The sequence below is a fragment of the Meriones unguiculatus genome, chromosome 1 (assembly GCF_030254825.1).
Source record: "Meriones unguiculatus strain TT.TT164.6M chromosome 1, Bangor_MerUng_6.1, whole genome shotgun sequence".
Taxonomy (NCBI): domain Eukaryota; kingdom Metazoa; phylum Chordata; class Mammalia; order Rodentia; family Muridae; genus Meriones; species Meriones unguiculatus.
The window spans coordinates 80,333,515-80,347,463 of NC_083349.1; the positions used below are offsets into that span (position 1 = coordinate 80,333,515).

General features: G+C 47.8%; 1 protein-coding gene across 3 annotated transcripts in view; it reads right to left on the reverse strand.

Annotated features, from left to right (window-relative positions):
* The window catches only part of Kcnn3 (potassium calcium-activated channel subfamily N member 3), a 147,069-nt gene that overhangs the window by 78,804 nt on the left and 54,316 nt on the right, over positions 1-13,949 (reverse strand). For 2 of the 3 annotated variants that reach the window (XM_060392214.1, XM_060392225.1), the window contains exon 3: positions 4,463-4,522. The exons of the other annotated variant lie outside the window; for it this stretch is intronic. In XM_060392214.1, coding sequence (XP_060248197.1) covers positions 4,463-4,522 — 60 coding nt within the window. The remainder of the gene's footprint in view (positions 1-4,462; positions 4,523-13,949) is intronic. 3 annotated transcript variants of the gene reach the window in all.

A 13,949-nucleotide genomic window follows, 5' to 3' on the forward strand; every position in this document is an offset into this window, starting at 1 on the left:
TCTTGGCCAGTGATTGAGCAGAGTCACAAGAGCACAGTATGCTCCTGGCTGAGCATCTTGCACTGAGGTACTCCAGGAACTCACCTAGGAAGGATGGTGGGATAGATTAGTTATATCTTCTGTGAGCACAGTGTAAGAACCCTATGACAAGTCGCTGTAAAGATGTAGGGGAACTCACTGTCCACCAGCCTGTGGTACGCAGTTTCTCACTTGGTCTGAGAATAGGGCTCTGTGTAATAAAGGAGGCCATTTCTTCAGTTACTGTGTATGACAGGACTTTGAACAACTGGGTGGTTCCTAAGGGGTCTGTACCTGAAGCATACAGGTATCATGTTAGATCTTTCACATTTTCACAGAACATTCTCTGAAATGCCACTAATGGCATCTCACCTGGAAGAGGTGAGATCCTCCCAGTACTCAGGAGGCAAAGCCAAGTGGATCTTTGTGAGTTTTAGGTCATTTTGGTCTACATAGTAAACTCCATACCAGGGCTACATACCTTGTCTCTACATCAACAACAACAACAAAAAAAAAAAACAAAACTGCTGTCTTACCTAGGGGAATAGATGGACCGAGGAAGAGAGAGAGAGAGAGAGAGAGAGAGAGAGAGAGAGAGAGAGAGAGAGAGAATCCTGGAACTATACTGCTGGATACTGTGGGAAATCTAATCATCCACTTAGACAAGTGCTCTGTGGACATATGCAGGAACATGAGGTCATACCTCAAAGCTGCACAGATGGTTCAAGTTCCTGCAAATAGAAGGAAGCTTCTTTAAGGGTGTTGGCTCCACTCCGAGATCTAGTGAACTGCTGTCTAACAGTAGGTGGAAGTTGTAGGGAATCCATTCATTTACCAAGGACTCCCTGAGCCCCTACTCTGTCCAGTGCTATATGAGACCAGGAGTCAAGAGGCATGGACCAAGGCCGCCCTTGAAGGACTCAATAAAGAAAAGGATACATTGTTGCATTGCAGGCGAGGGCACAGGAGATGTCCATGTGCACAAAGTTGAGGAGATCAGGGACAGCCCTGAGAACAAGGAATACACGGCATGTGCAAAGGTCCAGAGATGTGGGACTGAGGCCGGAAAGAGCCTCACCAGTGACTGGTGAGTATTTAAAGAGAAGGTGGCATAGATGTGGCTTCTGAGTAGGGCTTGCTGTCCCATGGAGTCCAGACTCTATTGTAAGTATGAGTGAGTATCTGCAGGAAACTTGCGGGCAAGGCCAGATGTGTGAGTCTGTTTGGTGCCTGGCCAGCTGTGAAGACAGGAGGAAATGACACAGAAAGAGAATGAAGCAGGAACACCAGGAAGAGGCCCCTGTTGTCACAGTACCCTGATACCCAGTGGAGGATGATGAGTAGGACGGAGAATGTGACAAAAAAAAAAAAATGCTTAGTCGCTGGAGACATACCCAGCAGAGTGCTTGCCTTGGCTACACGAGGTCCCAGGTTTAATCTTGAGCACTGCCAAAAGAGAAGAAGGAAAGAAGGAAGGAAGGAAGGAAGGAAGGAAGGAAGGAAGGAAGGAAGGAAGGAAGGAAGGAAGGAAGGAAGGAAGGAAGGAAGGAAGGGAGGAAGGAAGGGAGGAAGAAAAGAAGGAAAACCTAATAAAGGTACCCCAATGTGCAATGAGCACAGCAACCAAGAAGCTCAAAGAGCCTTACCACTAAGTCCACAGTTCTCACAGAGCCCAGCCTGGGCCCCTTTTCCTGCCCTCATCTCCAGGTTTGAGCTGCTTCCCTCCCCTGTTTTCCACAGCCCTTCAGCATGGAGTTAGAGCACATCTTCCATCCCCAGGAGAAACAGGCTGAGGGTTGAGCAGGCACTCCACATGTCCCAGTGTTCCCATCAGCCATGGATGCCATGAGCACAGGCACGTGAACACAGAGATGCACTTGCACTGGTCCAGGGATGTTTAGAGGAATTCTCGACTGGTTGAAAAATTGAAGTGCACAGGCTGCAAAGGCTCACAATGATCAGGTTACAAATTTGTGGCTGGTGAGAAAAGTCATGTCTATAGAACTGACTCTATCCATAAAGCAGCCAGAATTTTGTGTGCAGTCTGGAGCCTTAGGGAAGACCAAGCCCCCGAAACTGTCTGTATGACAGCCTCACAGGCCACATGAACAGCAGCCCTCTCTAAGGTGTACAAAACGCCTCAGTAGCACTTGTCAATCTCAGGCAGGAAATGAGGCCGCACAGGAAGACAGGATGTGTCTTTTCTATTGCACGCCTTGCTTTGGTGATGAATGAAATGAAGCTGGTAGATTCAAAACAACTGAAACCGGAAATGAGAAAAACATTTGGGAGGGGGCTTACCAGTATACCAACCTGGTGGGTCTGCAGAAATGGGGGTGCTCTACCCAGCTTCATAAGAAGCCTGGGGTAGATGGACTGTGGCCTAAATAAGTGGCCCCGGGACACTGCCACCCCATTCCTACCTGGGCCAGTTCCAGAAGGCAGGGAGCTGTTCCCCTGGGTTATCCAGCTCACACTTTCCTGCAACAGGGGCATCACAGCAGTGGAGGTGAACTCACAGAACTGGCCTCCACCACCCTACTACATTGGTAGTCATCTTGTTTCCATGAAAACTCAGAACTCAGCCAACGGAATTGGAAACAGCCAAGGAAGGGGGAAAAAGCCTGGGTTTAGTAATCTGGCAAAGTAGAATTCATATCCTGGTTTCCCTTTCAGCCAGCAGGTTGATTAGTCTTTCTAAGCCTCACTTTCCTGGGGAGATAATACTTCAGTACAAAGGAAAAAGAAATAATATTAACAGAAATAAATCTTGAGATAGCTAAACTACCATCTCAAAGAGATCTGCCTCCCTTGAAACTCCAGCCCTTCCATCATTCTCCTTTTTTCTTCACTGTCCTTAACAGAATTTACATAAAAATCTCCTTTTGAGTCAGGGTCTCAGCTAGCCCAGGATGGCCTTGAACTCACTGTGTAGTTGATAACTTTGAACTCCTGACCCTGCCTCCACCTCCTAAGTACTAAGGACTACAGGTGTGCACCACCATGCCTGGGTACCCCGGCTGCTTTGATTCTTCCCTCATTACAGCCTATCCCGTGCCCTCCCATTAGAATGGGAGTTCTGTGAGGACAGGATCAGATCTATCCTGCTTGTTATTGCTTCCCCAATGCCTGGAATTGTGAAAGTGACTGATTTTGACTTGTGGAGCACAGAGCCTCTCAAATGGCAAGTGCTTATGGCTTAGCTGAAGTGCTGGAGGCTGAACAGGGCAAGTCTTCATGTAAGGTTGTCTGGACTGGAGTGGGTCTCCCACTGCTCTGGGCCTCAGCTTCCTCATCAGTTCAATCAGAAGATAATCTAGAGATGGCTGCTGAGACCTCTGGTATTCTTGGGCTCTGTCTCTGACTCTCAAATGGAGCTGACTGAACAGGACCACAGCCAAGTCCAAAGCGCAGGTCCATCAATGTGCGTATCTTTCAACTCTGTAGTGCCACCCAAATCATCTGGAGGAGCTGGGTACAGGTCCTAAGAGGAGGTGGTCTGCTATGTACCCATCCTGCCTTTTGCTGTAGCCCAGGCTCATCCCTGAGCTGCAGGAACCTCCTACTAGTCTATCCACATGCTTGACAAATAGCTTGCAGGATGGCAGGGTCCTGGACAAACATAAGACTCTGGTTTTACCACCTGGCACTCTGCTCTGCTGGAAAATGTTCCCCAAAGGTTTGTGTGTTGGAAAAGTAATTCCACTGGGGCTGGAGAGATGGCTCAGTGGTTAAGAGCACTGGCTGCTCTTCCAGGGGTCCTGAGTTAAGATTCCAGCACCCACATAGCTGCTCACAACTGTCTGTAACTCCAAGATCTGACATCCTCACACAAATATACATACAGGCAAAACACCAATGCACATAAAATGAAAATAAATAAATCATTTAAAAAAAATAAGGAAGTCACCCCTGGGCTGAGGTTGCAGTTCTGCTGATAAAATGTATGTCCAGTGTGCACAAAGCACAGGATTTGTCTGATTCCCAGCAACACATGAAACCAGGGTATGGCAATGCAGCTTTATATTGCCTATAATCCCAGCACTGGGGAAATGAAAGCAGAAGGACCAAGGTCATCCTCAACCACATGGTAAGGTCAAGGCTAGCCTGGACTACAGGAGACCCTCTGACCAAAAAAGAAAAGAAACAAAAACAATAACAACAAAAACCCCTTAATTCCTTAATTTGTGTTAATGATATTTAGAAGTAGGAACTTCTGGAGATGAAGTCATGAGAGTGAGACCCCAGGTGGCATTATTGGCTTTATAAAAGAGGAAAAGAGACCAAACTATCAGACTTTAAGCAAGAAGCCAGCACCATGCTCTTATTGCAGCCTACAGAAATGTGAGCTAAATAAACTTCTTTGTCACTTACTTCATCTACAGTATTTAGTTACAGCAACAAAGATGAACTAAGACAGTCCAGAGCCATTGCTGTCACGTACCATTTCTGACGGCTTTGGTGGTCTTACACGTAGAAAATAGAGCACAAGAAACCTCTCGACCTGAAACGAGAGAGGATGTCACTGTTCTCTGATCCCCTGCCTGGCAGATAACAGCCCCGGGCTGAAATCATGGGACTACCTACCTACACACCTGGAGAGACCAGAAGCTTTGCTCAGGCTCTCTGCGCTGATGACCCTGGGCTCAGTCAGTACTGATGCCAAGTGGTATCGGTCACTCTGGGCTTAAAAGCACTGTCACATGCTGGGCTAATGAGCAGCCATGCAGGGCAGCCACCTAGCCTTGCTCTGACCTTCTCTAGCACAGGACTCAAAATAATTCAAGGGATTTTTCTGACCCAAACTCTCACCAAAGAAATGAGTATTTGGGGTGTTTGCCCATCCCAGTAGGAAGCTCCAGCACTGGTCTGGTAGCAGCCTGGTAGGGTAAAGGATCCACACGTGAAAAGCATCACTGTACCCAAGCAGACCAATGCAGCAGCCTCCTACATGGGCACCAGCCCCCAGATCAGCCCAAGACAGAGCTCAAGGCCACTGTGCAACCTCCATCCCCTTTCCCAGTAACACTGGGAAACATTTGTTCCAAACAACTAATTAGGATGCCATTCTGAGCTGTACTGGGCTCCAGCTGGCTCAGGCACCAGCCTTGTTTCTCTGAGGGAGAAAAAGGAAAGAAAAAAACATCACCCTACCCAAGAGAGGCCCCTCTATGCTGCATGCTATTAAGTACAAAGCTCTGCCTCTTTCCTGGTTGTCCCTAACAAGATGACCATTTATCCTACAAAACAGAAGTCGGCCCTTTACATCCCGAAATGAAGTGTCAGAGCACAATGACAGCTAAAGTCCCAAGATACCCCTAAAGTCAGTTTTTATTCTTTTCTATCCTGATCATTAGGGGAAAAAAATCTCTTTCTATCTCTCTCTATTTCTATTCACTAGAGAGAAATAGATCAATGAGAAAGCCGCAGACCAAGAGCCTGTGTGGAACCTCTGAAGAGCACATCCATTCTTCCCCCAGCCCACACCAGGATGGCATGCTCCTCCCATGCCCTGGAAGAAAAGCTAACCCAAAAAGTTCTTTAACTAGCTAGCTCTTTCTTATCTATTACACAGCACAAATGCTTTCCAAGAGTGACATGCTGTACACTTCAAACAGGTGCAGCTTTTGCCACTTCCTTTTAAGTGCACTTGCCTGTTAGCATGACAGCAAAGACCCAGGGGGAGACAAAGGGGAGATGGCAGAGGTACCGCTGTTCTCACAGCTGGCAGCACTAGCCAACAGCAGCAGGAAAGGGAAAGGCTCCTGAGAAGACCCTGAAGCTCTGACACTCCGAAAGGACATAGCCGTCCAAGAAGCAGGTCCTGACTAGAGAAATGAGATGAAACAGGAGCCATGATATATATGGCTTCCATATCCACAGCTCTCAGTATGTTACTTTATTTACTGGTTGTAGCAACCTGTTAAAGAAGATACTAGCACCACTCTGCTTTGCTGATGAGGGAGCTGAAGTAGAAAGGTTTAAAACCACTAGCCTGGGGTTATGTTGCCAATGAAAGGCAAAGCTGAAATTTATATCCAGATCCATTTGGACTCTGGGCCAGAGGAAGACAAATGTCATATGAACTTATTTAGCTTGTCAGCAGGGACAAAGATTGTACCTCGGGAAAACTGCACAGAGAGGCAAAAGACACCTCCCACCACTCAGAAGCTCTCTCCAGAGCAAAGAGGTAGGAAATCTCAGAGTGTGTAGGAAAGGGCCTGGGGAAGCGCTAGAATCCCCTGTCTGGGAAGTATAAGGCAGGTAGAGGAAGGAAGAGGCTCAGTCACACCTTAATGTCTAAGTTTAAGGCTGGTTGCATGGTGCACGGACCATGATTTCAGCCCGGGGCTGTTATCTGCCAGGAGCTGAGGCAGGGGATCAGACGATGTGGTGGCCCGTGCACTGTGCCTCAGTTTAGAGAGGCTACCTCATAACCCACAAATGCAATGCAAAAACAGTGCCTAGAACATTACAGAGAAAGCTAGATCTAGCCGCTATAATCCTCTAGTCCTGTACGTCAGACTCTACCCCAGGAAACCAGAGCGTCTCTGTGGAGCCCTGCCTGCTACCACTAGCGTGCATGGAGATCCCAGCAGCAGGCAGAACCCCACAATCCCAGGGCTTCCGCCAGTTTTCCTCTGGTTACGTTGTGCTAAGACCAATTTCTTCCCTGGCCTTATTCCTAGATGCTTGACGTTTTGACTTATTCTGATTATTTGGAAGGGAGAGGCTGTCTTTGGAAGGGGCTTTTCACTTGTACAGGTCAAGGCTAGGGTGGCCTTTCACTGAGGGTGGAGCCAACATTTCCACTCCAGCTGTGTGCTCTGGGCTTTGGTCTTGACAAGGCCTTGTGAACAACTCAGAAAAGCCCCAGGCTTTTCTTCCCTCTGCAGAATCCTATAGGCTCCAGCAGGCCAGAAAGGGCCACTTCTTATCCCCAGTGAGCCACACCAGTGGATCTGTGGACACTTGGGCAAGTGCCAGGAGACTGCAAACAGTTTCTAGAAACCCTGTTGGGGCTTCAGCTGAAGGTCAGCAGCAGCATGCAGGCTGTACCAACAGAGGTAGGGTTTGAACAATATCTGACAAGAAAACCTGTGAGACAGCAGTCAGAATTGACAATTGCCATTCAGTAATGATCTTGTGTAATTATTAGCCCTTATTGCACCATGTACACACAAACACACTCATCAACAGCCACCTGCTTCAGACAGAGATTTTCTTCAAAACAAGAGAAGCCTACAAGTCTATCTAGTGTTCATCTCACCGTTCTCCCCAGGCACACACATTCTTCCTCTGAGCAACATAATTTACAGCTAGAACCACGAAGTGCAGGATCCTGTTTTTAAGTGTGTTCAACCAAGCAGGGATGGGAAATGAACCAGGGCATAGAACAGCCCAGAGTTGGTGCATAGCTGTTCATAGAGCTAGCAGACACACCCACAGCCGCCAGCAGCATCAGCCAGCACTGAGCAGCGATGTGTGAGTACAGCCACGGCCATTTGGCCAGGGGGGACAGGAAGGCCACATTCTGCCTTGCAAGCACCTCTTCCCCCTAAAGCTGACCCCACCACACCTGACTTCCCTCTGGCTGTCATAGTCGTGTTAAGACCTGCCTCTTCCCAGTCTCATAAAAGGCTGGGTAACCTTTTAGCTGATTCTGGCCATTTGCAACCTGAACCCTGTCCATCCATAAGGCCCTCTTAACCCTGTGCATCTATGTATTTTTCTTTCATACCCCTCATCATTGCTGCCCTTGCCTGCACAATGTGTCTACCTGCATCAGTTCCTGCTGCTCTTCAAGGGATTCTTTCTATGGAGGAGCCTGGAACTGTCCTCTTGCAGAAAGCACCTACATCCACAGTGGGTCTTTGGGGCCATTCACACCTTTGCATTTGCAAGTACATGTTATTACAACTTGCCCAAATTCACAATCCTGGTCCAAGAGGTTTAATGAGGCACAATAATCTACAAGTTCAAATGTGCAGACACAGATAAAACTCGCTAAGATTTTATTAGGCCTGAGAATTAATGATGCATCTTCACATCCATGGTTCTTATGACCCCTGCACCATACTTTCCCTACCTTTATTTCTCACCACCATCTGGTTCTGACCATGAATGCTGTACTGTAATTAGCTGTCTGATCTGACTGATTCACCTTTTCCTCCACTGTGCGCTATCTCAGGGCAGGGAAGATACTTTACCCTTTCCTAACCTCACACTAAGTAAAGAATTGATATTTGTTGAAACCAATTGGGCCCACAGGGCTAGATGAAGCCACTGTTAATACTAGCAAACACTTAGCTGTAATCTCCTTCATCTGCAAAACCATTAATCTTCACACTGATACATTATTTTTATCCTGAGTTTATAGGTGAAGAAACTGAAGTACAGAGAGGGATAATAACTTGTTCCAAGCGCAATCAGCACCTGAAAGGGCTGAGGTTTGAACCAGGGCAGTGTGTTTCCAATCTGTCCCATCCAAGTGAACGGATTTAAACTCAAGGAGAGATGCTAGCACGAACAGAGGAGAAGTTGATACAGGTGTGCAGACAGCCCTGCAAGAAGGACTGGAAACCAGACAAAGAACAGGGTCATGGCTCCTCTGGGTGCATGTGCTGCCCTGCAGCCTGCAACCAGGACTACAAAGGAAACAAAGCCAGGCACAAGGCCTGCTGCTCAGGGTCCTGAGTGGAATGGGGTGGCTCCAGCCTACTCCAAGGATGCTGAATACAGTTACTAGGGTGAGAGGCATAGCTGAGGCTGTGGATTACTTGAAAGCAATGTTTCTGCTATACTCCAGAATTAGCTTGAAAGCCTGGGGAAACCCCTAAACTCAGGGTCTCCCAAGGGCAATTAAGCCCAACTCTCCAAGGGTGAAACTCTGGCAGTGCTTGAAAACTCCCAGGTGGTTCTGGTATACAGCCAAATTGAAGAGCCACTGTCTTCCACCAGCAGTATTTCAGCAGGGCAGGGATGAGTCGGAACGCAAACTAAGGCTCCTTCCGTCTCCTCTCCCCTGAATGCCACTAGCTATTCTGCACAAGCATTTTCTCCAGACTTTCCTGGATCTACCACCTCTATCTAGCTCGAGCTCCAGTCTGCCAGTTAGCAGCTACATAGCCTTGGGCATGGGATCCCAAGCCTTGGTTCCCTCAGCTGCAAGAAGGGGGCTGTGGTAAACAGAACAACAGCTCTCAAATGCTCATGTCCTGTTTCCAACCCACAGCAAAGAAGAGTGGAGGATGCAGACCGAGGGAGATGGTTAGTATATAAGGTGGACTATCAGATAGGCACCATGCTATCACAACGTTCCGTTAAATACAGTACAGTAAAGTAGGAGAGACAGTGGCAGTGTAGCACAGCATGAGAAAACTCGACCAGCCACTAATGGCCTAAAAGATGGAAAGCAAACCACTTCCAGAAGCTGGAAAAGCCAAGCAAATGGATTATCCTGAGCAGCCCTGCCAACATTTAGGTTTTAGCTGGTGCCATTTTGAACTTCTGACTCCCAACCCCTAAATGTAAGATAATAAATGTGTGTTGATTCAAGGTACAGCAGCAAATACAAAATGAATGGGAATAAATTGAGGATAATATGAAGATTAAACAGGGTCCTGGTTTGCAGCATGTGGCCCTGTGCTTAATGCAATATTACTTTCACTCACCATCATATCTAGCTAGGCAGCTTTAATGAGATCCAGTTCCCAGTACTTAGGGGACTGAAAAGCTGCATGGCCCACATGGTGACAATAACCTTGTATCTGGGACCTGAATTGGGCAGTAGGTATGGCCCAATCTTTGGCAGGAAGTACAAGAAGCTCCCTACAGCCCTAGGATGACCCTCAACACTGGGAGTGGAAAAAGGATGAAGAAGGGGTCTCCCAGGGAGTGTGCTGACCACAGTCAAGAAAAGACCCTGAGTATGGCCAGCAAGAGCTCCAGAGACCTCATCAAAGGACTGAATCCATCGAATGTTTCAGCAGGAGCCAACAGCAAGCAACAGCAGGACTCTGTGTCATGAGCAAAGGGTGGTCTTATCAAGGAAGAGGCAAATAGAATATACTCACCAAAGCCCCTGGTGCCAGGCTTGGTGGAATTCTAAGCTCATACTCATAATACAGGTGTATGCCCAACTTCATATACACAGAAAGAAACAGATTCAGAGAAAGCTAGCAAATCAGCGAAGGGCAAACCTCAACATCAGGGTTGACAGTCAAACTCATTATTCTAAATCTAGAATATTCCACTCCATACTGTATTTCATTTTTTTCTTCATAAAAGCCCAATTAATATTTTAGGTCTTCCTGATTTAGTCCCAGGAACATTAGCACAAGGCAGTACACACCATAAATCTGCACTTCCTCTTTGAGATATGCCAGCCATAAAAACCAAAACATTTGGTTTTTATGAAAGGGGCCTGGAAGAAATCCAGTGCTGTGCATCTTGTGGCAGCTCAGGGCTGCTGTCATTGCAACTCTACATGACAGTCAGAAGCGATGGGTTTCCCGTGATCCCTGAAGTTGAGCCAGCAGGTGAGGGATGACATGGTCACTCCCCACTGTGGGTGCCCAAGGACTCCTGCTCAATTAGAACACAGCAGCAACCTTGAGAACTAAATTTATCCCCAGAGCACACCTAGATCAGAACGTTCTCTGCTTCAGAGATTCTGTCCCTCACTGTCTTCTTCTCTCTTTTTCCAGAGCCAAAAAATATGGGCTGTAAAATCCATCCCTGTTATCCAGCTTTTAAAAACAAGCATACACACACACAAGCACACACAGACACAGTCAAGCCACAGCAACAAACTTTGAATGTTTTAATAAAGAAAAAAAAAGGAAAAGATGGAAGCAAAAGAGAGACAGAGAAATACAGACAGACAGACAGACAGACAGAGAATATATAAAGAAGTTAAGAAGAGGCTCAGCCATACTGACAAAATGCAGGAGACAAGCTGAGAAGTAGAGTCAAGCTGTTGGAGCTAGGTCCTGGCTCTGTGGTCCAGCTACAGCTATGACCTGAGTTCCTGCTCAGACATGGCAGCACACCTTCTCTTTTGTGACCCCAACATGGGCACTTTCTCTACCCACTACACACAAGACATTTTGAGCTGACTTTGGGATGATGTCACAGTTGCACAAAAGCCCACGCTGCTGATATTCTCAGATAGCAGAGGCAAGAACCAATTCAAAGCCTTGCCTTTGAGAGAAGCTAGATCCCCAAAGCTGCTGGGGATGGGTGTGATTTTAGGTGGAGGTAATTGAAACAATAAGAGAAAACTGTGAAATCCTAAGGTCCCTGTAAGGCCTAATGGATGCATCTCCTGCCAAGCATCTGAAAAGTTCTGATAGAGCAAGACAAACCAGGTCTCCTGCAGGACCCACGGGGGAGTGTGTTCTATTGATGAGATGTGGACTTTCGGGATTCTAGGGCTGAGATGGTAATTGTCACTCCTGACTCTCAGTCAAGTACATATGATGGCTGCCATCTTTAGTCTTAGAGATCTCCAATGAAGAGAAGTCCAGGTCGACGCCTGTAACCAGGGAACCAAATCTCCTACATGTGTATCTCTCTCCCCACCCCATTCCCACTATTGATGAACTCTCATTCTTTCCCCTTGTCTCTGTCAGATTACCATCCCTTACCCTTCTCCTAAGTAGTGTGTGACTGTTACCATTTTAGACTCACCAGTATGGCCCAGCCCCACCCATCCTCACCTTACACCTATCTGTGTCTTTTCCATCCCTAGAAGTACTATGTGGCTTCTGTCCCACCATCAGGATGGAGGAAGCCACATGTGACTTTACTCTCATCTTGAGTAAAAGTGACCACATGGCATAAGTCAACCAAGAAAACAGCTCCTCTTAGCTCCCTCTCCCAGCTGCTTGGCAAGCTCCTGTCCCTAGGGGAGCCTCCCTGCCCCTGCTAGAGCTCACCCATCTCCTCAGCACCAGATTGACATCCTTACTCCCACCTTGGTGGGAAGGCTCGCTAGGTTCCTACAGTCAGGATGTTTATCTCAGGTTAGATCTCAAGCCTGTTTCTGCTGGAGCCTTGTTGTTCCTGTGGTGCTTAGCTCTGAACAGACCTTCAATAGCTCTGTATTGAGGGAAGTAATCACCTTTTGTCCAGTCCTCAGGCAAGGTGGAGAACAGTTGCTATTTCTAACAACAGCAGGAAGACAAACATTGCCTGGCCTGCCCTTCCCAACCTCCATCCTACACACACCCAGTCCAGGCAATTCCTCTTTGCTCTCAAATGGCCACAGCTTCTAGTACACTCTAACAAGGAGTATCATGGAAAACTGAGAGGGATCTTCGAGAGAGTTTAGCTCCCACCCTGGTGGCACCAAGAAAGGAACTGAGAGAAGTAAGCGGTGGGGTCTGTGGGCAGAAAGGGGTCAGGGACATTGGATGCCATGCCTGTGTGCTCGTGCCATATTGCCTCAGGGTCTGAGTTTGGAGGCTGAGCACCAGGCAGATGGCTCCACCATGGCTGGCTACTGATCCCTGCTTTGTGGCTGTAGCAAGCTTAGTCACAGGTCAGCAGAAAGGGCTAAGCACAGCTACTACACTGGAGCAATTGGGGATATTGGCACCACAAGGCATGTGGCTATGTGTCAGCGCTTGCAGGTGGCATGGGCTGCTGGGGCAACATTGTTACAACACAGTCTTACAAAACAGTGTCATGTGTCACCCAGTCCAGAGCCCAGGCCCAGAGCACTTTCCCAGCACCAAGCACTGTAGCTCAGTAAACACTGGTTACATGAGATGAGTTTTTTTCACAGATGTGCGTGGTATATGGGGAAAGGTAGAGTGGGCAGGGGCATGATACTAAGGGGAAACCACTGATTTTTAGGATAAAAGACTTGCAGATAGTTGGGTTTTTTATTGCAGCTCCCTCTGATTAGTCCAACAACAACAAAGAAATGACTGTCCCAGATTCAATTTCTAGTTCCATATCTGTCTCAGTGATTTGGACAAGGCTCTTATAACAGGCTCATCACGAGTGTGAGAAATGGAACCTGGGACTGCCCCAAATATCTTACTGCTGAATGAAATGCAGAACGAGATGAGAGGAATGCAGGGAAATCTAACAGGGCAAGCAAAGGGGCAGCTTTCCCATCCCCAGCCCCCAAAGCTGCCTCTACAGCAAAGATGAGAGAATGAGGGACTGGCTGAACAGCTGAAGAATCAACAGCTCAATGAAGACAGCAGATTTCAATGAACCAATAAGCCGCTGTGAAAGCCATATTTAGCCATGGTTAAGAGAATAAGAAAGCAAGGAGGTGGCTCCCTGCTGCCTAGCTCACAGCGGTGCATGGTGCCCGTGCGCCACCTCCCCTCTACCTGCATCTATTCAGAGCAACAGAAGTGGGCAGGACCCCTATCCCTATCTGGAAAAGTAGCTACTAGGAAGTTCTGGGCCCCCTCAGCAGGTTTGGGTGTGTGGTTACAGATCCCTGGCATAAGGACAGTCACTGTGAGAAGAGACCCTGAGGAGGGTGCAGAGCCCTGATCATAGCAAGCCAGGATATAGCATCTAAAGTAGACCTGGTCTTCAGTGCCTTGGGCTGAAGCAGATAGCCCAGGGACTAGTAGGACACAAGAAATGGATGCCAGCCCCTAAGAGGGGCAAGGAGGCAAACAAGATCAAGACTGCATGAGGCTCAGCCAGGCATCGAATCTGCAGGAAAGACTAGGACCCAGAGCAAAGGGAAGGGCATGGCAGGAAAACAAGGGCATATCACCAACATTGCAACCTTCTCCTCCCCCAGGGAACTGGACCCCATCCTTAGACAAGCATAGGACCTAAGGGGAAGATATCAGAGAAACCAGAAAGAGAGAGAAGTTCTAACAGGTAGAGGGGGACAAGCCCTAAGCAGAGCAGAGCTTGAGGTCTGGCTCACAATACCCTCAGGTGCT